Source organism: Ochotona princeps, chromosome 5, assembly GCF_030435755.1.
Source record: "Ochotona princeps isolate mOchPri1 chromosome 5, mOchPri1.hap1, whole genome shotgun sequence".
NCBI lineage: Eukaryota > Metazoa > Chordata > Mammalia > Lagomorpha > Ochotonidae > Ochotona > Ochotona princeps.
This window is the reverse complement of record NC_080836.1, coordinates 22,076,649-22,102,980: the sequence shown is the minus strand read 5'-3', so window position 1 is coordinate 22,102,980 and position 26,332 is coordinate 22,076,649. Positions and strand designations below refer to the sequence as shown.

Below are 26,332 nucleotides of genomic sequence, written 5' to 3'. Positions count from 1 at the left end.
GTTCCATCTAACCAGCTCAACTATCTAGTCTTCACGGATGTTGTTGGGTGTCTCTCTGTCTAGACACCCCAGCCCCTGTCCTAGTTTATCTGCCCTCTGGTGGGGGTTGGTAACCCAAGAGGGAGGAGCCCACTATTTCCCTCCCAGGTCACTCCCACTCCCGGATTATGCACTCTCCAGGTGGTTCTGTGGTTTAATTTGAGAGAACTAGCCCCCAGTGCCAGCTTCTGCCAGCTGATGTTATGGCTAAGCCCTAACAACCCTCACCCATTCTAATTGTAGATTGCACCAGTAGGAATAATCAGCCCAGCCTGGTTTTTCCCTGATCTGGTCCACATGGGGCGCACAAGTATTGTAGCCCTGCCTAATCAGGTCTACCCCCATCCCAGCTCACATTCTCCAGTGGGAGTAGATGTCCAGCAAGGGAACCACCCCTTATTCCCATGCCGGTTCTGCCCTTCCCTTCCTGGTTCTCACATGTGCTGGTTGGGTTCTGTGGTCACATTTGGCACAGGCAACCTCATCTTGGCATTCCGTGTTGTGGACTGCTTTTGTAGCAGCCGAACCTGACTCGAACCACACTCTGTTCTGGTGTCTGGATTAGCCAGTGGATGACGTGAACTGATTCAGCCTGGTCTGCCCCCGACCCCTGCCAAATGTATGCCAGTGGGACACTTTCCATGGCCTATTGGCTGTTTCCTCCATGCTTCTTGCGCTTACCTGCAGGGTCTGTGTCCTGCCAGAGGAGTTGCCCAGGCTCCTCCATCAGAACCCCTCCCAATGCCAGATTTTGCACATACCAGTGGGTCCATGAGCCAGCCCTACTCAGTTCACCTCCTGTCCTAGCAGGAATAGTGGCTTTTCCTGACTGGCCTTCAAGCCAAGCTGGTTCTTGCTGTTGGATGTTTCAGCCCAGCCACAGCTTGTCCATACCCACATACAGCTCATAAATGGTTCAGTTGGGGTTGAGACCTAGCCTAGTCCATCCCACATCTACTCTGGTCCTCCAGAACACCAGAAGGTGTTGCAGTCTGGCCCAGCCTGGTGCATTCAGTCCCAGTCAACACTTGTGCCAAGGGAGACTACAACTGTATCCTGACCAGAACGCAGCCCCATTCCAGCTTGTGCACCCCTTGGTGGGAACCTCCACCCAGCTAGGGTGTCACCTTAGCTCCCCAACCGGGCCTGTTCCCAGCCAGTGTTCAGCATGCCAGTGGTTGCTCTGACTCAGCATGGCACAGCCCATCACCTGTCACGATCCCTGCCTTAGACACTGTCGCTCATTATCCATGACTCACGCAGACCAGTAGGTGCAAGAGCCTAGCTCGGCATGTCCTGTGCTCCATCCTGGTTTCCAATCTTGTGGCTAAGGTTTGCTCAGTACTGCCTGGTGCGCCTGTTCCATCGCCTTTTCACACATTAACGAGTCATTGCTGCTACTTTGCCCAGCCTGTCCGAACCCCAGGCCCGGACCACCTGTTCATCAGTAGGAGCTATGACTCACCAGGGGAGCGTCCTAAGTTTCTCCCCCGATCCCCTCCCAGACCCAGTTCTCATACATGCCACTGGGCTTAAGGCCAGTGCCCAGCACAGTTTACCCCTCCCCCTGGCCTTGCATATGCTGGTGAACGTTGCAGTCCGGCCCACCCTACACCCCACTCAGGATGCACTCTCGAGTGCCGCTACCCCTACTAGTCCAGACTGCCATTGGTTCTCCAATCTGTAATCAATGGCAGGCTCCCCAGTCACATCTAGCTTAGTCCACCACCACTCCATCTCTTGAAGTAATCTGTGGGGCTAGAATTTCCAAAGGGTTTGGCCCACACACCCCCCACAGAATCTTCCCCCGGATATGGTTCTCTGGTGTGTTTGTTAATATCATGGCCCTGTTAATATGACCGGTCTCTGCTGGGTCAGTTCTGTTTCCAGCCCTGTCATCCACTTGGACCAATGGGTACTGTGGTCCAGCTTGATCCTACCCACTTCATACTCAGTCTTCACGCAAACCTGTGGGAGCTGCAGCCTAGTTGATGTGACTCCTCATAACCCCCACCAGGTCTGCTCTCTTCCCTAGTTCCCATGCATGCGAGTATGTACCACAGGCTTGTTCAGTCTGTCCCACCCCCTATTAAGCTCTAGTTCTTGTCAATGGGCATTGAAACCTAGTTCGACTCAACCAGCCTACTATCCAGCCCAGACACACACTGGCAGGTGCCTTTCTGTTTAGCAACCCCTTCCCCTGTCCTGGTTTTCGTGCTCTCTAGTGGGAGTGGTTACCCACGAGGGAGGTGCCCACTATCTCCCTACTAGGCCACTCCAACTTCTGGATTGGGCACTCTCCAGGTTGTTCTGGCATTTAACTTAACAGAATTTGCCCCCGGTGCCAGTCTCTGCCATCTGATGATGTGGTAAAACCCTACTAAACCTTGCCCACTCAAATTGTGCTTGCATCTTTCGGAACAGTCAGCCCAATCAGGCCCTTCCCCGATGTAGCTCACATGAGGCCCACAGGTGTTCCACTCACCTGTCTTAGCCTTTGCCTTCAATGTTGTAGCATAGTATCCCTGCCTTCTGTAGACCAGTTGTTCTAAGAGTCTGGGTTAGAATGACATGTGCTCCATCCTGATTTCTACTCTTTTTTTTTTTTTGAGTTGAAATTTGTTTGGCCCTGCCCAGTCTGCCCCCTTCCAGTTGCAGCTCAGCCCACTCCACATCCTGTTTTAGGATGCTCCTTCGGGTGATGCTGCCTTGACAAGCCCAGAATGCCATTGGTTCCTTTACCCATAAGTGATGGCAAGTGCCATGGTCACTCCTAGCTTAGCCCCTCGCCACCCCAGCTTGTGAGCTAACCTGCAGGACTTGTATTTCCACAGGGTTAGGCCCACACTTCCCCCATAGAGTTTACCCCCCGGACCAAATTCTCTCACGTGCTGGTAAGTGTCTTGACCCTGCCGAATGTGACCAGTCCACTGTTTCACCACCCAGTCAAGTTATGGTGCCCAGCTAGACAGGCCCCCATCCATAGCTTTGGTGTGGACCAGTGTGTGGCAGTGAGTGAACTCTATGCTAATAGCCATTCTCAGGATTTCTAATTTGGCGGGTGATTCAGTCTGGCCCAAATCAATCTTATGAACGCTCCCCTTCAAACCTTCAGGTCTCAGTCCCACTCTTGCCCTAAAGTTTCATGACTGTGTTACTGGGAATCACCAGGAATTCACGTTTCACCTACACTAAAGCTGGCCTTATTCATGGATGTTGATAAGCAGCTATTTCATATCATAAAAACCCCAGAGCTTGCTGCTGGGCAGCCAGCAGGCAGAGCCTGGCATCATTTGGTGCACTGGCTGCCCAAAGCCAAGGACTCAGCCAATGCTTTTGGGCAGTGGCTTTGGCCTGAGTCCCCAATTTTGGATCCCGCCCAGCAGGGGCACCTCCCACAGCTGCCACACTATGGGGGGTTGTAAGCAGCCCCCAACCCCAAGGTCTGGAATCCTCCCAGACTTGTCCTTCCATCAGCTTTTGGTGGCAGGGCAGAGCTAGGACATTAATCCAGTTCCCAAGTTCCCCTCATGGCTACTCACCTGAGGGAAGATTGTTCTTGGGCCTAGGGTAGCCAAGGACTTAGCCACTGCCTTTCAGCAGCGGTTTTGGCCTGAGTCCAAAATAATCTTTTTTAAAAATATTTATTTTATTTTTTTGGTTGCAAAGTCAGATATACAGAGAGGAAATAAAATTGTCAATATTTATTTGTTTGAAGTGAGTTGAGGAAAAACATTTTATTCACTTGGTATAACTGAAAACATTTCAAATGTTCTGCAACAACATGTATCAATGTTTATATTTATTGTAAATGATTACATGCAAGTTTATAAAAAGGATTTGTATAGTTAATCATGACTAAAATTGTAAAGGTTATTGATACAATAAAGCTATATTTTTAAAGTGTCTCTCTGTGTGGACATTTGCATTGATGTTTTGGGGGAGAGAGACACTCAAGCACATTTATTTCTACTTGGGAAGTGGGGAATACGGACTGAGGAGTGAAAGCAAAGGATAAATGTGCATTTATGGTTATTCTTCCCATTCTAGCCACATTTTGACTACAGAATTGCTTTATTTAAAAAAAAAAAAACCAAACCTCTCCTCCATATTAGATATCTCTATTTCTTTTCTCTCCTTTCTCTGCAAAATGTGTTTTTCTCTAAATGGAATTAGTCCCTCCACTTACAAGTTTTTTATTGTTAGCAACAAACAGAAAACATTTCGATTGCTTTATGGATTCCAAGAAAAGATTACAAACCCACATTTACAATGATTTTAATCCTTTTGGTAGTGATGAGATTGGTAATAAAGAACTTCATCTCTACCACAGGCACTTGTACTCTACCATCTCCCAGCCCCGTGGTTCAGAGCTCCTGCCTGTTGCTTCATGACCCTTGCAGTCTGTGCTTTGAGAGAGGGAAGGTAAAAAGCAAGACAGGCACGCATGCAGGCTTCTAAATTTTCATAACCTTTCGTAAATTACAAAATAACTGCCCTGCTTCAGTTTTTCATTATGGCTGATTAAACGATATTTCTATAATAAGTATGGATATTTTAGTAGGAATAAATTAACTTTTTTTTCTTTATTTTCGTTTAGAAAATGGCAGAGGGCAGGGGCGAGTTGGAATAAGAAGCAATTAAAATAGCATTAAGTTTATAAATGCTAAGTATAATGAAATTCCAACTTGATTTCCCTTAGCACACAAAATGCAGAGGGACAATCCCATTCATGAAACACTTTTGAGAACTCATAATCAACCTTCATCTGTTCCTATTCAGTCTATAAACTTGCTCAAATATTTTCATCAAGCACGTAACAGGGAGATACTGCAATATTCCTGTAAGGAACATTGTTAACTACTTTACTGTCCAATAGAGAACAGATACAAAAGATTACATAAAATATCATCTGTTATGGTTTTAAAGTAATTTTCCAAAACACAGAAAGTCTACACAGGGAGAAAATTTTTTAAAAATGCTATCTGTCATTCACTGGCACCAAATCAATTTCTTACACTGAATAGAGAAAAACCCATTATACAATAGCAATTGTTTAAAGTTGAAAATGTGAACAATGGTTAACATCCAGGATAAGTCTACAAGTTCAGATAGTTTTGAAAGCGTGAAGACAATATGTTGCTGCTTTTCAAAAAAAATGTTCCTTCCAGTCTATTTCTTAATAAGAACTTGATAGCTATACTGAATATTTTTTGACATTTTCTAACCTAGCTCTCTGAAAACTCTTGATCTTAGAGAACTAAGGGCATAACCATTTCAAAAATAATAAAAAATTAATTAAATCAATAGCTCTTACAGTGCATCAAACATTTATTCATGTTTAAGTAAGGACTACCATTAATTAATTTAGTGAAATGGCCATGGGGAACTAGGCACTTTGGTTTGAGCTCAAGAGTGTGAAAGAAGAAAATGATGACCAATAGCAACATCAAGGTCATGCAGTGAGTCACAATGGAATGTTGTTTTAAATACATAAATTGCCATGTTCTGGGATCACTATTCAGTGATCAATGCATTCTTACTTGAAATACGTATTATGTGCTGCCTGCAAATTCTAATTTTTTAAAAAAAGTTCTGAAATCAGCCTAAGCTTAACTCAGGATGTTTACCCCTCAAATCTATGCAGAAAACTGAGGAAACGCTGACAGGACAAGCATACCATCCTATCATCAAATACCTCTGGAGATCAAGAAAACACAGAAAGGGTACAAAACCAAATCTAAAAGCAAACTAATAATACTGAGTAGTAGGGCCCGGCGGCATGGCCTAGCGGCTAAAGTCCTCGCCTTGAACACCCTGGGATCCCATATGGCCGCCGGTTCTAATCCCGACAGCTCCACTTCCCATCCAGCTCCCTGCTTGTGGCCTGGGAAAGCAGTCGAGGACGGCCCAATGCATTGGGACCCTGTACCCATGTGGGAGACCCGGGGGAGGTTCCTGGTTCCCGGCTTCAGATTGGCGTGCACCGGCCGTTGGGCTCACTTGGGGAGTGAATCATCGGATGGAAGATCTTCCTCTCTGTCTCTCCTCCTCTCTGTATATCTGACTTTGTAATAAAATAAATAAATCTTTTAAAAAAAGAATTTTTAAAAGGTGTAATAGAGATAAAGTATGAAAAATGCAAAGAAATAAACACGAGTCAACTGGAGTTTATTCTGTGAATTATAGGACAATCACTTTGAAGATGTGCTTTTGGTTGAGGAGAAAGTGAGAGTTACAATGGAAGAACTGATGAGCAAGGGAGCTACAACACCAAGGACTTCCTAAATCCGTGGTCTTCCCTGAAGAAGACTATTGCACAAACCAGATGGAAGTCCACAGGGTCACAACTTTATTCTATACCCAAGATTTTTGACTTTGTTCCAACAAAGATGAGATGAGAGTGGGGGAAACCCTCCAAGCATCTACAATTTATCTGGCTCTGCTGTTTTCACTGAATTTTAAGATTAGTATGAATTAACCAATATTAAAAATAAATTGCACTAAACTATTTTAAATCCTATCTGGCATTATGAGTTTCAAGTGTATAGCAGTTCTGTCTTCACACTTGAACGAATAAAAGACTGCTTTCTGCAGTATTCCAGGTATAATTTATAGCCCTGCTAATGATTGGGCCATATGAAATCACATGAGGACCTCTTACATTGTAACATACATTCTAAGATATTGTAAGACAGAAAGATCTGTTACAGTTTTTGCATCAGTTTGGATCACTGTAACTAGGAAAGTAACTTTAGAGAATACATAGAGTACAAATAACATTGATCTATAATTTGGACATTTTGAGCTTTGATTGCTATTGTAGTCTTTGTCTATATTCTTGAGGAATAATGGCTTTTCATTTTACTACTTGTTGAAATCTTTGGTTAATGGATATTTAACCTTGTGTTTATAATAGTAAATGAAACTATCATTATTAAAATTGAAAGAAAAATAAAAAGCAAGGAGAAGGGGGAAATAGGATGAGAAATATCATAATCTGAAAACTGTATATATTTCACAAATATTGCACCCTTTATGTGAATCTTGAAAAAAGTTATAAAGTTCTAGGGTTCTCTGCACAGTAAAGTGAGTACAGGTAATTTTAATGTACTGTAAGTTTGTATCTCCCAGTTAAACATCCTAGAATATTGGATTTGAATGCTTTCATTGTAAAGAAATGTCAAACATTTAAAAGCATAAATATATTTGCTTATATAATTCCCCATATATGTAGAAGTAAAATAATTCTTAAGTATAATGAAAGTCAACAAGAAAGAAAAACAGAGAAAATTCTACTTGAGAACAAAATAAATTTGTAAGGAACATATATCATGAAATTCTGCATAATCCTTGCATTTATAAGTCAACAGAAAATGTATTAATGCAGCCTGTGCTCTGAAATATGTGAAGAAAAGGGGGAAATTTCCTGTGTACGTTAAGTTTTCTCCCCAGAGAATCTTGATCCACTTGCAATAGGAGGCACATGGAATTTTTACTTTTGATGTTCTAGGTTAACCTGTTGTACAGCTGCTTAGTGATAATCATAAACTATATACCATAAAAATGTGTGCATAGAGATCACACAGGACTCGAATTTAAAAATCAATTCAATCTCAATCACCAGAAGATAAAAAAAATCTGGGATCTCACCTACTAATGGAAAGAAATGGATCATAATGACCCTAAGCCTATAAAAAAGCAATAAATAGAAAAATTCCACTAAATAAAAAAGACTTTTGTATATTGGTAAGACATGATGTTCTACTTAAGAACAATATGCTTTGGGATTGCTCTGACTGTGAAAAAGCTCCTCCTGGTATATGTGAGTGCCCAACATGTAGAGGGCAGGGTTGGGCTGAGGTAGGAGGGCAGAACAACTTGATCAACTACCCCAATGAAGCTTGACTGCACACTTCTGGGCAAACGGAGACTTTGAGGTGGACTATGTCAGTCAATTGACCTTGGAAGATGTTCCTCAACAGCCAGGAACCCTGAGTGGTCTACAGAAATAGAACAGTAAACTTCCTTAGGGACTAGGGAGAGGAGCTTTCTCTGGTCTTTACTTAGTTTCAACTTTGGATCCCTACCCTCTCTTGCAATGACCATCAGGGTTACTCCAGAGGCCCCCCACCCCCAAACACACACACACACACACACACACACACACACACACACACACACACACAAATTAGAATAGATAGGCAGAGAACAACAAGGAAAGCTTAGAACCAGACAGCAAATGGTCAGCATGGACTCACACATACCTTACTAGGTAGGACATACATATTAATTACTCCTCACTAGGGTATTGAAGATTACTCCTCACACCCCTTCTAAAACTGTTCTGCACCTCAATTGTTGACATATGCCTTGTTACAGTTATAACCCAATTTAGACTATCCTAAAATCTGCCAAGTTCAGCAAAATTGTGCTTCAACACTAGAAACTGCTAAATACTAACATGAAAATAGACATGAGAAGCTGAATAGTACCCTATAGCCACTTTAAGGTGTATAGCAGCCAGTTCTGTGTATAAACTAAAATTGAAATGTCAATGAAGTAGTCACAGGATGTGGTTAAAAACTTGCATTTTTTTAACATATTGGTTACTCAATACCATGTCAGTTAATTCCATAATGTTGTAAATTGTTGTTGATATTATGTTGTGGCTTTAAATTGATTGGGATGATATTCTGCCAGCTCTGCCTTCAGACCAGAGATGGTCTCCCCAAGAAACTGTTGAATTTACGTGGACAATAAGATGCTGGACTCTATGCTTGGTATACTCTTGCAATGAAAGAATCTTGACTGGATTTGAAATGTAATACTGCAACAAAGTAGAGGAATCTACCATGGGGGGAGGGTACAAGGAGGGGCTGGGGGATTCCCAGAGCCTATGGAACTGTGTCATTAATGCAATGTAATTAATAAAAAAGATGTACATTTAAAAAAGGAAGATGTTCCTCATCCTTGGAGAGTGATATCAGTAGCATTTCAAAACAATCAAAATAACATTAGCAGAACCCTCAGAACATGTTCCACATCACCGACCCTGGGACGACAGGGGGTACTGAAGTGATTGGGAGGCTGGTGTGGTCTCTCTCATCATATCCTCCCCTCTCCCAGAAACAAGAAGAAGAAAAAGAAATTGTGTAAACAATAGTCTCATCCACTTTACCCTGATCCTTGACCTTTCCCACCCTGACCAACTATGTAAACATCATCAAAAATAAAATTTAAAGAAGAAGATTGATATGATTTTCTTAGGTTGAAATGCATAAAGTTCAAAATTCCATTGAAATCAGAGACAGATTAAAACAATAAGAGTATTTTGTGCAAAATAAATTTTTGGAGAAACTAAAAATTAGTCATTTCAATAATTTATAAAATGTGAAGTCACTTAGACTATTTCCTGATTTTGTCTGAGGATTCTGTTCAAGTGGTTTTCACAGTTCTGATATGCTGTCAATCTCACTGCTACAAGGATGAGGACATCCTTTCAGGGTCCATTGGCTGACAGTGCACCTCAGAGTCTCCATTTGCCCAGATATTTGCTGTCAATGACTGGCTGCGGCAGCTGACTAATTTGCTCTGCCTTCCATCCTCTGCTATGGTATCAGATGTCCTCTGCAGGCCTCAAAGGCCTGCCATATCCTCCATTTGTATCTAAGCTTGCAGCCTGCTATTCCATCTGGGCCACTGAGGAGACCCAGTTCTGACACATGCATTCCATGGTCAGTAAGAACAGTGGCCTTATCAGAAGTCCCTCAGAAGTCATTCATATCTTGAACACACTCCCCTCAATGGCCCTCCCTTCCACACATCCCTTTGCCCCTTTCCCTGATCAATCCATACTCCCTTCACCCGGAAGCACATGAGATGCTCAGCATCAAATGGCACTAGCACAAGTCAGCCTGAGCTGGGCTGAGGGTTTGCGGTTCCAAATGGCACTTCACAGTCCACCATGAGCCAGACTGTGAATCCTTAACGCCAAACTCCAAGCCACCCCAAAACTGAAAAAAGAATAGAATAGAATAGAATAGAATAGAATAGAATAGAATAGAATAGAATAGAATAGGCCACTTTGCTGGCACACTGGTATAGATAACACAAATTTGGCATTCACCATGCCCAGGATGCCCACCAGCTTTGTAACACTTGCCTAAGTAAAAGGCAACATAGTCCATTGTCTATAGCTGGGGTATACATCTAACTCCACAAGAAAATATCTACAGTAATACTGGTGTCAGAGGACAAGAGTAAATCATGAAAGTAATCTATAATTATTCCACATCATTATATGTATAGGCATCTACATGATCTCTGTTTGAAACTATCCATAATGCAAAAAAATCATCATTAATAAAAGAAAGGCACTGAAGCTATGAAACTCGATATTTACCAAGCACCTAACATGTGCCAGACATGATGTATAAAGTATACAAAGATGAATGAAATGACATTTCCTAAGCGACTTCAAAGACCAATAGGAGAGAAAAAGCTGAATTAGTCGGTTACAACTTAGTACTAAATATGCCTGAAAACAGATGCCATAGGAGAATAGTAAGACTTCTATCAGGAAATCACAATGAGGAATCCTGGCACAGCAGTAAAGGAGAGATTATTTAAGGGAAGATTGCATTTGAATTTGAGTTATGTACTATAGGACCAGGTGACATAGAAATGTGAATAGGGACCAGATTATGAAGAGACCATATTTCATGTTGCAGAACCACACAAGAAAGCATTAAAATATTAAACACATTGAGACATAATGAGATATCAATTTTTGAATACTCACTTAGAAATGACAGGCACAGTTTTTGGAGACTGATTTGTGCAGGTAAGATGATGAAACCTGAAGCTAAACTCCCAGCAGTAGGAGAGAAGAGACCGAGGACAGATTCCAGGGGACCTTTGGAGTTGAACATGATGCCGATAGTGAAGAATTGGGAAAATGACAGAAAATTTTCCCAGAGATGCCATTCTTAGCACATTTAGAAATATAAAAAATGGAATATGGATGTGTGCAGTAAGGATAATGTTGCAAGCAACAGACCAACTTCTGGCTAGCTTGGCGAAAAAGACGGGAGAGTGTGAGAGAGAAAAGCAGGGATAGAGTTGAGAGAGAGGAGGGGGGTGAGATTAGGTGATTTCTAGAACTTGAAGAATGAAAATCTACATGTCAAGATCAAAAAATAGCGTGTGTGTGTGTGTGTGTGTGTGTGTGTGTTTATTTTTATCTGAGTTTTATAATTCAGGAACCTACACTCTTAAGAACTGAGTGTAGGAAATTAGGCTGCCTATGTACTAGTACAAGGAGGACACACGTTTGATTCACAGGGCACAAACAAAGAATATTCACAAATCAGATTGAGTAACTGGTGGAGACAGAGCAGAACTGTTGTAAACAAGTCAAAATGACTAAAGGCTACAGTTATAAAAGCCCAAGTAAAGTGAGATAATGATGACAGCCTACAGTCTTCAGAGATAACAGGGATTTCAACATCATTAGTGTGAGTTAGAGAAGGGATGAGGGTTTTTTAGTCCAGCAAATGTGGATAGTTAACATTAGCTAACAGGATAAAATGGAAAAGTAAATATTGGTCAACAGCAACCATTAGAAACTCAATTATTTTTCTGATAATAGAAGGAAAGCATTTATTAAATCCCGACTGGACTGAGTATAGACTGGATTGTTAAAATAATTCCAATACCAGGTTCTCACATAAAACACAGAATAAGTACTTCTTCCGATGGAATATGATTCCACACACATCACACTGAAACCTAGACTTCTAAGGAAGTTTTTGGATAAGAACGCACAGTATTCACCTGTTTAGGCTACACAAGTGTTTCAGAAGCTAATTTTGAAAGCTCTTCAACTGTCACATTTCCATTTACTGCCCAATTGTAAATTTCAAAGTGACTCTGATCCACATGTTGAAACAAATTATTCTTTAGAAAGTATGCAGCACCACTCCAGATTAAAACGCATTGGTAATTAATTTACAGCTATACACACAGTTAACCAATTAGCGTATGTTATTAACAATGAGATCACGTTGTAAGAAATATTAATCGCATGGGAAGCGATGTGAGTAGTTCTGAAAATGAAAAGTCTCCAGGTTTTTGTTTTCCAAATTACATTTGCTTAATTATGAGAAAGTGTAGCTAATGTTCCACTTGTAGTTCCAAAAGCTGGATTTCTCAGGCTTGGCACTGCTGACATAGAGAAGCACAAAGAGTCACATCCAACCTCATCAGTGGCACATCTGTGATAGACATGGATCTGGCAGAGTCCCAAGAATCCCAGCTTACTACGTTGAATTGGAGAGGCTTTCACAAGACAATATTTCTGACTCTATGTTGTGTTGTTCATTACTTTTAAGATTGATTTTTAACACTAACTTATTCAAATGTACATGTTGCACCTGTAGCAACGATGGAACTCAGACATAATCCTACCCTAAGATATGCCAAGAAAATGAAAAAAAAATACTTCTCAGAAAAACTACACTTCTACTAAAATATAATCTTTGCTCTAACTTTAGTATTTTCCTCTAGAAACTAATGTGTCCAGCACTGTAAAGTCCATCATTTTGTTATAATATAGACGCCTTTAGAGTTGTCCTATGCTATCAATTTAATTTCCATCTTCTAGCCCTATCTCAATTTGTAACATAATTATAATATTGAGGAGACATGGTTTTAAACTTTACCTTTAAAAACAATTAGTTTGGTGTCTGGGCACAGTTAGATGTTTCCTCTAAGATGATCTTTCCTACAAAAAATACTGCATCTGATCATTTTCTCCTGAGATGAAAGCAGTACTTAAAAGTGGCCTTAGAAATGTTACTGTAAATACTACAATTAGATAAAACTTTGCTTGTTGCCTAGATTAGAAATCCAGTTCAGTCATCTGGGAAGTAGGGCAGTTTCTTCCTTTCTTGAAATTCAAGAGGAAGTCACTGCTCAGTACAGTTGCTCACATGGAAAATCACATAGGTGGAAAGGGTGCTTGGATAGAATATAGCTTTTTCAACACGATACTGGAAATGGTCACATCTCAAGGCTAACCTAACTCATTCTTGCACACATCTTAAAGCAAGGAAGGCTAATTTACTCTCCTTTGTTGTTTAGAAGTAAAAACTCTATGAATATAATGGTTTTTGGTTATCAGTCGTAGTCAACATTATTGCATTTGGTTTTCTGAAATTCTATTTTTGGTTTAGTTCTATGTATGTGAATATAACAGAGAATAAATCTGTACAACTATAGAATTAGGTGACTTTGGAGAAGAAAAGTCCAATGATTCATATATATTGTCCATGTCTCTCCAAAGGAAAGGATTCCTGGCCTCAAGAGGAACATGACTAGATGATCGACAGCTTTATGTAACCACTGCTCTATTTGTCTGGGAAAGAGTGAGGGGGGGAGGGGAAAGAGAGAAAGAGAAACAGCGACACTGCTCTCCTCTCCTCATTCAATTTCCAAAGGTCTCCAAGGTCCAGGCTCAACAAACCTGTAGCCGAGAATTGGAAAATCAATCCAGGCTCCCCACCAAGGGAACTGGGATGCAACTACTCCAAATGGCACGGGTGCCTAGCAAAATCTGCAGGGTAAGAAGCTGGAATTAAGACTGGAGCTGAGACTCACATCCAGGCACCCCAATGTGGGATTCAGGAATCCCAAACCACAGTTTACCCACCAGTCCTAAAGTCCACCTCATTTCTATGATGGACTGTTTTGAGTTTCGTTGACATAGCATTCTGCATCATTAATTAATTAATTAAACATTGGAAACGCAGATCAACAGAGAGGAGAGACAGAAAGATCTTCTGCCCATGGGTCCGTTCCCCAAGTAGCCACAACAACTGGAGCTAAACCGATCTGAAGCCAGGAGCTTCTTCTGGGTCTGCCACGGAGGTGCAGGGTCCCAAGGCTCTGAGCCATCCCTGACTGCTTTTCCAGGCCACAAACAGGGAGTTGGATGGGAAGTGGAGCAGCTGGGACATGAACTGCTCTTTATAGGCTCTTGGCACATGCAAGGTGAGGATTTACCTACCAGGCTATTGCGCTGGGCCCAGCATTCTGAGTTTTTATTTCACAGTGTTTGCTTCTTACTCTGTTGTTACGTGTTTTCTCAACAAAAGTTGCCTGATGAGCTAATGCTAGGTTAGTGTATCTTTTATCTTTTTTCAGCTAAGATAATGTAACTTGGGAAGAAATCTTTGAAGTCAGAAAACTGAAATACTCTGATACATAACACAAATAGTTTTCTTGAGTTGTATAACTTAGATTTTGCTTTGCATATGGATATATCAACTTTTGCATACATCAACTTTTAAAGATTAATAACATGAAGTTTTAGAAATCTGATTGTGTAGAAGTCTGAATTTTGCCTTACTAAAATGGCAGACACCCACATATGAATGATCTAATAAAATCTTTCACTTTCGAATTCTATGCATTATTGCTACATTAAGATTTTTAAAGAGCTCTTTTGCTTAACTTCTTCCTACCAATCTTTAACTCCATACTTTAAAAATAAAATAAAATAAAGGTAGCCTTGATCTTATTTAAAAGGGAACATTTGCCTGCTTGTTTTTTTTTATTAATTATTTTGCATTATGTGACAGTTTCATAGGGCTCTGGGAATTCCCCCCCCCCCACGCCCGTCCCCCCTGGTGGATTCCTCCACCTTGATGTAGTATTACAGTTCAAATTCAATCAAGATTCTTTCCTTGCATACATATACCAAGCATATTCATAGAAAAGTATCTTCATTTTAAACAGATTGCTCGAATGCAAAGAGAATGCAGATTCAAATAAAAGTATCATGTAAGAAGACTGCCTCTTGCTGTGACAAAAACTAATTAAGAAAGAACAAAAAGATTTGACAGAGATTAGACACCTGCGTCCTTAGGCCTACATAAATACTATTCAATGAAAATGAATCAGAAAAGAATGAATTTGCATCAAAGAAGTCAAGGCTATCTTAAACAAGACAATTTTGATCTCCATATCTACTTTGCAGCCATTATAATGCCACAAATGTCAAATCTGTCTGCTAATGGAACTCAGTCAGAACTGGCAAATAAGATAATATCGCCCAGAATTAAAACACTGGAAACACATTAAGCAAGTTTAAAACAGTCACTGTATACTGCAAAAATAAGGATTCATCAGGAGAAAAACCCACACCAACTAGTGAGTGTTTCAGCATCGTTTCTCTTCCTCCATCCTGCCTGCCTGCCTTCCTCCTTTCTTTCAGCCCTCCCATTCTTCCTCTTTGCTTCTATTCCCTTTCTTCCTTCTTGCCTCTCTCCTCAACTCTTTAGTTCCTAAGTCAAACCCCTGAAAGGGTTGTTTCTTCTAAATATATTAGAATATTCAAGCTTCTTCCTTTTACACTTTTTATGATATTAACTACCATTCTTCATTAATTGCAAGGTGCTGAGCAGTTAGGAAAAAGGAACCCATAATGGCCATCTTCTTGGACCTATAGCTGTAATCCTAGCACTCATCTACTTTATATTTTTTCTTCTGTTTGAAATTAGATGAGTAGGGTCCCAGCATGATGGCTCAGTGACTAAATCCTTGCCTTGCATATGCTGAGATCCCATGTGGGCACTGGTTTGTGTCTTGGCTGCTAGGCTTCCCATCCATCTCCTGCTTGTGGCTTGGGAAAGCAGTAGAGGATGACCCAATCCCGTGGGACCCTGCACCTGTGTCAGAAACTCAGAAGAAGCTCCCGGGTCATGGGAAAGCTTAGCTCTGGCTGTTGTGGCCACTTGGGAGTGAACCAGCAGATGGAAAATCTTTCTGTTCCTCTGTAAAATTTGCCTTTTCAATAAAAATGAAATAAATCTTTTAAAAAAATGAAATTTAAATCTTATAAAAATGAATTGTTCCTCATGAGCCAATTAAGCAAGTCATCAACATAACAACATTGAACCTTTTCTAACAGTTGAAAGTCTTACAAGTTTCTTTCGAATGAAAAAAGATATAAATAGTGGTCAAAATATTTGGCATGTATATAGTGATATATATGTGTACATATATATGGTGATACACATGTATATACCGTGTATATGTGTATATAGTGCATATAAATGTATATGTCACTAAGCAAGTCCAAAAGAACAGCACCGATAGAATCTCAAAGTGAAAAGTTGCATACTCCGCAAGGTATGCAGGAAGGACAAGTCTCATCACGGAAGGTTCCTATCAAATCTTAGCGGTAGAAGTTTCCACACTGATATATTCATAAAGCAAGTGTGTGCAGCTCAAGGCACTTAAGGCTTGCTATGGAGAGTCTTTACAAAGCCTCACACTGGAAGCAATGACTATAAGACGAATACACATGGTTTGAGCAGGAACTACACAGAAATAAACATACCAAGCTAAAGTTCTCAGCAATTTATCACTGGATGCAAGAGGAAAGCATCCATCATGAGACTTTGTAACCCAAAGCTGGTTTGAGCTCCAGCTACCCCTGTAACACAAGGAATTCTCAAAGCAGAAATGAACATTTCTCCAGATTGTTCTGGTTTCCATGAGAATGGATGAAACAAGCATGGGCAAACCCTTTCAATGGGAAGTCAAATGTGACATCTCAAAACATCCCCATGGATAATATTCCTCAAAGGAATAAAAACAAACATTTCATAAAACAATGCAGTAAAATAGCATATTTGTGTACATGAACGTACGTGCATGGAATGAAGGTTGGAAGTCAGAAATCAAAACTGCAGCAGGACCACATTCCCTGAAAAGATTCTGCTGGAAGATGAGTCCTGCACCATCCACCTTCCAGTGCAGCTAGCAGGGCCTCCGATTCCAGATGCTTCACTCCAGGTTTTTCTGCCTCATTCTCTCATATAAGGATTTAAAAACCGCCTGGAGAATCCCGTGCCCAGCGACATGGCCTAGCAGTTAAAGTCCTAGCCTTGAACGCCAGGGATCCCACATGGGCGCCGGTTCTAATCCCGCCAGCTCCACTTCCCATCCAGCTCCTTGCCTGTGGCCTGGAAAAGCAGTTGAGGACGGCCCAATGCATTGGGACACTGCACCCGCGTGGGCGATCAGGAAGAGGTTTCCTCTCTGTATATCTGACTTTGTAATGAAAATAAATAAATCTTAGAAAAAAAACTGCCTGGAGAATCCAAGGTAATCTGACCTTCAGACTTTTAAATGAATTACATTTACTAAGAACTGTTTTCCAAACAGGGTCACACACCTGCGACATAGGAACCAGGATACAGACACACCTTTATTGAGTTCAGCTTCTAAAGATGCATGGATATCTGACAGAATATACTATCTGTAAGAATTAGCAGAGAAGACAAACAGCAGAAACCCTTCCAGACACTATAAAGTAACTTTTTTTTCACTTCTTTTTTCTTTGGAAAAACCTCCCCTTTCACGATCCAGCCTGTGCAGTTCATTATAGTGGATCCACTTACAAAATCACTTAAAACATTAAACAAATCACTATAGTAACAGATGGCAGGTGTTTGGCACAGCATTAGGTTGCCAGTTGGGACAATGCCAGATTACAGTGCCTGGACTTGAGTTCCAGCTCCACTTCCCAAGGCACTTCGGACCAGAGTGCAAAAGGAGAGACACTTGGTGATGTCTCAAGCAGTTGGTCCCTAACACTGCTTTAGGGGTCAGGGACTGAATTTCCAGTCCCCAATTTTAGCCTGAACTTACTCTGGCTGTGGTGGCATGTGGTGGCATGTAGGGGAGTGAACCAGGGTGACGTGAGTCTCTGTTTTGTGTTTTTCAAGTAACAAATACGATAGGAAGCATCGTTATCTTAGAATTATGCCTTTGGCATACATGAAATTATTCATTTCATATTAATAAAAAATTTAAATTATGTTTAAATTATAAGCTAATTAATTTTTGAAACATTCTTAGTGGGCCAGGTGCAATGGCTCATTGGCTACATTCTCTCCTTGTAAGTGCTAGGATCCCATTTGGGCGCCAGTTTTTGTCCCAGCTGTTCTACTTCCCTCCAGTTCCCTGCTTAAGGCCTAGGTAAGCAATAGAAGATGGCCCCAAACTCTTGGGATGATGCATCCATGAGGGAGACCAAGAAGAAGCCCTTGGCGGCTGGCTTTGGACGGGCTCATCTCTGGCTGCTGTGGCCACTTGGGGAGAGAACCAATGGAAGGAAGACCTTTCTGTCTCTCCAATAAAAATAAATAAATCTTAAAATAAAACACTCTTAGCAAAGTAACTCATGAGGTTATGTCCAAAAATTCATACAAAATGGAACTGGTAAATTCATTTTGATGCAAAATTAACTTTGAAATACATGTACAGTTTTTTTGTGATATGCTTATTAGGAAAATTTATTGAAGACACACAGAACAGAAATATATGTACTAACACAAAGACCAAGTTCATCTTAATAAAATTACTTCTGGAATGCTGTAGTTTTTGGTGGTGTAGATTTCATTTCTAGAAAAGCACACATGGGTTCATGAAACCATTGCCCACCGTTACACTGAAGTCTTTCTACAGCAGCACTCCAAAGGACCAACAACCGAACTCTACTTATCATTTAACTTTTTAAGAACATCTTGCTTCATTAGTTTTGTCTTCACGGTAACATTTTGTGCAAAAAGGCTAGAGGCATATACTACAAGTACACTTCCCATCTACAACTTTTAGGATCTGCTAACTTGCTTCACTTTTATTTGCAAATCTTTCTTTCAATCCAGCCAAATGTTTTCACGCTTGTCTGGAACTTCTGAGGGACAATTTCCAGGCCAGACCTGACAATGAATTTATTACTTTCTTGGTTTATCTTAATATTTTGCTTCTTATACATAATAGGCTTCCTACTCCTATCCAAGCCTATGCACATCCTTGTCCTCCTTCCCTTTGGAGGCAGGATGCACTGGAATGAACTTTAAGACATTTGTTTTTTGCAAATATTCTCTTCCTACTGTAATGTTTGAATGGTAGTTTCATACGCATTCCATGGTCAAAAAAGTATTATGCTTCAACATTTGGCACATATTATTCTATATCCTTCTGCATTCCAACATTCATATTGAAGTGTCTTATGATCTTCTTATCCAACTATTCTAGGATAGTAATGTATTCCAATGCATAATTTCACAATGATGTGCCTTGATGTCTCTACTATTTTTGATCTCCTTCAATCCCAAGATTTACAATTTCTATAGTAGGAAATTTTCTATTACTTCTTGGATCATACTTCCTCCTTATATTCTGTTTTGTCTTGATTCAATCCTTGGCAATTTGATCATCAAATCCCAATTCTGATTTTCTACTTTACTGCCTCCAACTCTGATTACCCTTATTCTAGAGGTTTTTTCCTCAAATATTTAGTAATTCATAATTGTCCATTCATATAAAATACTGAAGGATTAATACATTTATTGGCTCACATGCTAATAGTGGATGTATTGTCTGATGGTCAACACTGCAAGAATAGAAAACATTCAGCTATCTTTTGTATAGTTCAACTCTAAATTTTTGGAAAAAAAAACAACCATTAAGCAAAAGCTACCCAATCTCTTGCCTGGGCACAGTGTGGGGAAGGGTGACAGAAGCTGAGCTGTCTGAAGACAGTCTGAAGCCTGCTGAAGATGGTGGAAGAACGGGACTGAGCATCTCACTCTGCCCTCAACTGATTTTTCTGACTGACATCTTTCTTTTGTGATCTAGCCCATCCTCTCCACTCTATTTTGCCTGATACTCAGAGAGCACAACCTTCCTGACTCTGTATTTTCAGAGGATAAACAACCACCAGCTTGTTAAAAAAAATAAACGATGGGAAGCTTGACTTTGTAGAGTGAAAGCTCAGCAGCTGGGGAGGATTGGGTCATGACTGTTTACTCAGACTTGCAAAAACTGTTGTTTTTCATCCACTTCCATCAAACACACACACACACACACACACACACACACACACACACACACACACACACACAGTCTTTCACTTTTCTTTCTGCAGAATGTGCTCTTTTGTAATTTTCCAGGCAGTTTTGTTTTTGTTTAGTCTCCACAAATTTAGTCCTGCCAACACCTGAGCATAATCTTGTTTGACCAGTTGCTTTACCATGCCATCATTTACTTTCCAAATCCATGTTTTGCAACTGACGTGTCAAATGGTTCGAATTTATTTGGGTCTAAGCATACTATGCTCTGCATTTTAAAATGATTTTTCACAGGAGTTATTGACTTTAGTTCTGCAATGTCTTTTTTTTATATTATTACTTGCCTTGGTAGTTTGGAGGAATTTTTTTTTTTTAATAAAGGTACAATGAATGGATGTACTTACTTAAGTTTGTTAAAATTAGTGAATCATCCTGATATGCCTGGGTACCAAGACATTTGAAAAGTTGTGTGTGGCTTCCCCTTTGTCTCTCCCTTCCCCCCAGAAACAACAAGCAGAAATAGCAAATTTGTAAACAATGAGTTCACTCAAATTTCCCTAAATCTTGATCTTCCCCACCTTGATCAACCATGTAATAATTACAAAAAATTATAAATTTCAAATTCTCCACAAACAAAACATCATGAATTCTCTAATGTTGGTGTCTAATTCAGGAAAAATTCAAGATTATCTGCCTACTCTACAGGGCGATGTGTCTAGCTACAAATCCACTTAAATTGAACTTCAAAGCAGAATCCTTTAAGGAAAGGTGAAATAATTTCCCTTTTATGAGATAGAATGCTTTACCATTCTGAAGCAGCATCTCTTCAAAATTGGCTAAATGTTTTTTAAATGAGAACCGACCATTATGATAGTCTAGTGATACCCAGGTCCTATTTAGAGTTAAATTGTTCACTGTACAAAGGTGACTTTTTCAAAGAGCTTCATTTGTGTGGTAGATATTGTTAATCTGAATAACTTAAAACAGTTTTGCAAAAGAATATATGTGAAGGTCTTATCATTAAAGATCTCATTATCACAGAAATTTTGTGCTATGTTAAAATATTTTAAGGAAGTAATTCTAATAATTTACATAATGTCCCAAGAAAGCTTCATGGCAGTCCTAAACGAAGCTATTTGGCCAATCAAATCCAGCTTCAAGTGTTTTGATATTCAAACGACTGCCCAAGTATGACCTATGCCTCAGATGAAAAACTTAATTCTAAGCGTCTTTTAAAAGAGTACCAATTATTAAATCAGTAAAGGGAGTTGGTCCTCAGAGTTCTAACTCTGCTACACACATTCTTTCAGCAAAAGTAGTTTCATTTTAAGAAGAAAACTCATACTATCAAGCTTTGTATCACTGGTGCTTGTATTATGAATTAAAAAGAAAATTCAGAGATTTATTGATTCTCTAGCTGCTTTTCAGAGATTTGTCAAACTTCTAGATTTGTCACACTTCTCAGATGCAGAAGAACACCTCTCCTGACATCCAAAACCGTTAACGGTTTCTTTATGTGATCTGTCAAGCAACTGTGCATTAGCAATAGTTAAGATTAGCTAATTCATTCAGTTGTCTTTTCATTTAATATGCTTAATTAGCATGTAAAAAGTGTAACTTATACTGTTGGCCGTTATTCTTGCAATATCCTTTCTCACATGGCTGACATTAAACATGAATTTGGAATACCATCAAAGGGTCAGGATGTGACTAAGAACCGGTATTTGCATATGCTGAGAACATATTTGTATATATTGCTTCAGTTCTTAGGTGCACTAATTACTGGTCATAAATAAAAGATGACCTCTAATGTCAAGGAAATTTAAACACTGATAAAAGGAAGTGATCCAGTTCAACAATATCTCAAAATATTAACAACACATTAAAAATGCGACATGATTTAAATTTCACATAAATAAAACATCTATTCAAACATTCCCTTACCTCTTGTTTGCAGTCCTTTTCCGCAGGCTTCACTGGTACCTGTTATTCCCTGTCTGACAGATTCTGGCACTAAAATACAAGGACTCCATTTCTGTGGCTTCCACCTGGGATTACAAACAACAATGAAAGAGAACTTTCACCATGACAAACATACAAAGGAAGCACTTGAAATGAATGAATTTACAAATCCAAAGAACATAACGACAGTCAATCTCAACAGACTTGAAATCAATGTGAGAAAATTAGACCTTGGCAAGCAGTAGGAAAGACAACAACCCATTCTGCCCTGATTCATTTCAGCAACAAGAGAGTTACTACAGAAAAAAAAAAAGATGCAGAAACAAGAAGTAAAAATATCACTCAGCTAACTCAACTGGTTGAATAACTTGAGAACTGGAACAAAATCACAAAACAACTAAACAAAATATATCATGTTTGAAGAAATCACATATAACTACAAATAACTGTATATTCAGCTTGTACATGCACACTCATTCAACACAATTTAAAAGAATAGCAATTAAATGCTAAGCAGATTAGTTCTAGCTTTCAGCTAAGATATTCATTGAAATGTCTTTTTAAGGACTTATTTATTTGAAAGGTGGAGTTACAAAAAGGCTGGGGAGAGATGGAGACGGAGTGGACTTTCACCTGCTGATTCAATCTTCAAATGGTTGTAATGGACAGAGCTAGCACAGGCTGTGCCAGGAGTTTGGAACTTCATTTGAGTCGGAATTCTACATGCATGGTAGTATCCTGCATACTTGGGCCACATTTGGGTGGTTCCCCAGGTGTATTTGCAAGGGGCTGGAGCAGAAGCAAAAACCCTAAGACTAACATGGATGCTCAAATGGGATGCCTACACTGCATGTGATAACCTAGCTTGCTGTGCGCAAACCAGTCCTCATTCAGGTTTCCTAAGTGGAGTTTACACACATGTTCTATACAAAATCAGACAAAATAAACTGTTAGCTAGTTGCCTAGATTGAAAACAAAGGAAGGGGTTTCCCAATTCTCCTGTTAAACTTTTAACTTTAGGCCTGGATTTACAGCCACTAAATGTTGGAATGTGTACAGATCAGGATTGGCCAGTTCTGAGTACGAAGATTGTGGGAGCTAAGTCTTGGACCTATGGGATGTCCTTTATTGATAGCTCTAGATATGGAATATTGTACCCAGGTTGCCTTATCCTTTACATACTAATGTAATTTGCTGGAAGATGCTTGAAGTGACATGACAAATAAAGGATGTATTTCAATTCTGCTTTAATTTGAAACATTTGCGCAAATGTCAGCTTAAAGAGGTATAAAGAACCAGAAAATAATGAAAAAAGTCTACCTTAACTTGCTTTTCTCCCATCACACCACAAAAGGTGGAAAGCAAAATCAAGATTGGCACCTTAGTGCTTAAAATTCAAGCATGTCTGATTAATAAAGAGTAGACTTTTTTGTTTTTTGGGTTTTTTTTTTTTTTTTTTGCTTTTTATTTGTGAAGCTTATTTAATGAATCATCAAGTCTTTTTTAGTATAATGTGTATTTGTATGTTATCTCAAAAACTAAAAGCAGAAGAAAAGAGATGAGAAAGGAGTGTAGGAAAGAGAGGTGGAGGGAGAAGGGGAAGGCAGTATTATTATGTTTTTCAAAATTGTATCTACACATTGTATTGATTCTGTTAAAAATGTAACCAAAAATGTAAAAGCAAAAAATAATAAGAAGAAAGGAGAAGCATGCTGAGAACTTGGGCTCATTTGAAATAACACATTAAGAGAAATGATACATGATCCAGTTGAAATTCAGGGTATCAGATTTTTGGGGAATGTGGCAGGAGGTTTGTGCTGGAAAAGAGTTCCAATGTGAGCGGATAAATTTCAGTGCAAGAGGACAGCAGGGCGTGATCAAGAAAATGAATAACCTGCTGGAAAATTTTACGATTTTATCTGACGATAATAGCCCTGGTTCATACAAAATGTCTAATAATATTTGCTTAGGCCAAATTTTTCTTGGCTACCTTCACTGAGAGCTCTTCTCCTAGTTTTGAAATTTTGATATTTATCCAAGGCACACATGGATAAATACTGACAATGCTTCCACGATGTCCTTGTGGTTAACAGTGGAGAATGGATAGTCTGGACATCCTCCCAGTGTTCACACACTGATCATCACACAGAAACAATGAGCATAAAGTATCAGAAAATCAATAGTCATTTGGCCTTTGTTAATGGTACCCTGAAAATCTGTCTAAAAGGAAGAGCCTTCTTTAGAAAAGAGAGTGACTTCTATTTTTCTGAAGAAATTAACATCTGAGTCACACAGCTTTACGACATTGTTTTTTTTTTTTCAAGTAATCAGGAGAAAAAATTGATATATGTGCTAAAGGAAGTTTATATGTACTGATAAACTGTATCTTTTAAGCCCATGAGATGGTTTCACAAATCTGAAAAACTAGACAATGACTGAATTAATCGTAATAAAATTTAAAGCGATGATTCACACGTAAACAGCCAAAATGTTGAAAGAGCATTGATTTTTGTAACACAGAAATCACTGACATAGTTTTAAAAAGTGATGATAATTAATTCGCCAAGAAGGTACATATAGCAAAGATACATAATTTAAATGTTACATTAATTTTCGTTTTTTAAAAACCTCACCCACTATTGGTAAAAACACAAACTAGACTAGTTCAGTCATTATGAAAGATAGTATGGGAAATCCTCAGAGACCTTAAAATAAATCTACCAAATGATGCAAGCATTCCACTCCTGGAAATTTATCTGAACGAAATAAAATCAGCGTATGAGAGGATTATTTGTACTCCCATGTTCATAGCAGCACAATTCAAAAGAACTAAGGCATAGAAGGCACCAGATGTCTACCAACTGATGATTATAAAATACTAATCAGCCATTATAAATAAATGAAATCATGTATTTCTCAATTAAATGAATCCAAGTTGAAACCATTATGTCCCCAAAACAGAAATAACATATTTTCCCTGATCTGTGGTATCTAAATTACACAGTACAAAAAATGAACACTATAGGAGCAAAACTGACATGGGATTTGATTTTTTTTTAAAGATTTATTTATTTTATTACACAGTCAGATATACAGAGAGGAGGAGAGACAGAGAGGTACATCTTCCATCCAATGATTCACTCCCCAAGTGAGCCGCAATGGCTGGTGCGCGCCAATCCGAAGCTGGGAACCAGGAACCTCTTCCAGGTCTCCCACACGGGTGCAGTGTCCCATTGCATTGGGCCGTCCTCAACTGCTTTCCCAGGCCACAAGCAAGGAGCCGGATGGGAAGTGGAGCTGCCGGGATTAGAACCGGCGCCCATATGGGATCCCGGTGCGTTCAAGGCGAGGACTTTAGCCGCTAGGCCACGCCGCCGGGCCAAGGGATTTGATTATTTTTATAGTCTGGAGAAAGTACTTTTCTTCTATTTGATGTTTGTTAAATTTCTTACATAATGGTGTGGTAAGCCTGTGACTGTGAAGCCAAATAAAATTACACTGCTGCACAAATTAGAAAAAAGATCAAAACGGAGCACAAGCAGTGTGGTTGAGAAACACCTGCAGGAGTGTGGGTTGGACAGGAAGTACTACTACGCTCTTATATCTGTATTATCAAATACATGATTTTTACTCACCTTATAAAAGTGAGTAAAATTATTTAATAAAAATGTGATCCAAATGCTAAACATTTTCTCTAATTTAATGGTTTATAAAAATTGTATTTGTGATGCTAAATTATATCCACGAACATTGTGAGGGAAATTATTACTAGTGCAGTATAAACTTGTACTTAATTTTTGGCAAAGTTTTTTCATTGGAGACAATAGAATAAACTCAGGTTAATGTGTGTGTGTGTGTGTGTGTGTGCACATTTATGTATACCAGGGTACTTTAAAACATTTGCCACAAAAATACACCTTGCAAAAGAACATTTGTTTCAAAAACGGTGCTGAAATAATTGGATAGTCACATACGGAAAAATGAAATCAGACAGTTGCCTTTCACTGAATATAAAAAGAAAAACTGGATTAAATAACTCAATTAAGATCTGAAATACTTTATATAACAAAACAAAGCAGGGCCCAGCGTGGTAGCCTATTGGCTAAAGTCCTCGCCTTGAACATGCTGGAATCCAATACGGGCACCAGTTCTAATTCCAGCAGCCGCACTTCCCATCCGGCTCCCTGCTTGTGGCCTGGGAAAGAAGTCAAGGACGGCCCAAAGCCTTGGGACCCTGCACCCATGTGGGAGACCTGGAAGAGGATCTGGGCTCCTGGCTTCACTTTGGCTCAGCTCCAGTCATTGTGGTCACTCAGAGAGTAAATCAGTGGATGGAAGATCTTCCTCTCTGTCTCCTCCTCTCTGTATATCTTATTTTCCAATAAAAATAAATATTTTTT

General features: G+C 39.6%; 1 protein-coding gene across 3 annotated transcripts in view; it reads right to left on the bottom strand.

Annotated features, from left to right (window-relative positions):
- Positions 1-26,332, bottom strand: part of THSD7B (thrombospondin type 1 domain containing 7B) — a 777,161-nt gene that overhangs the window by 334,999 nt on the left and 415,830 nt on the right. For all 3 annotated transcript variants that reach the window (XM_058664450.1, XM_058664449.1, XM_058664451.1), the window contains exon 11: positions 21,915-22,018. In XM_058664450.1, coding sequence (XP_058520433.1) covers positions 21,915-22,018 — 104 coding nt within the window. The remainder of the gene's footprint in view (positions 1-21,914; positions 22,019-26,332) is intronic.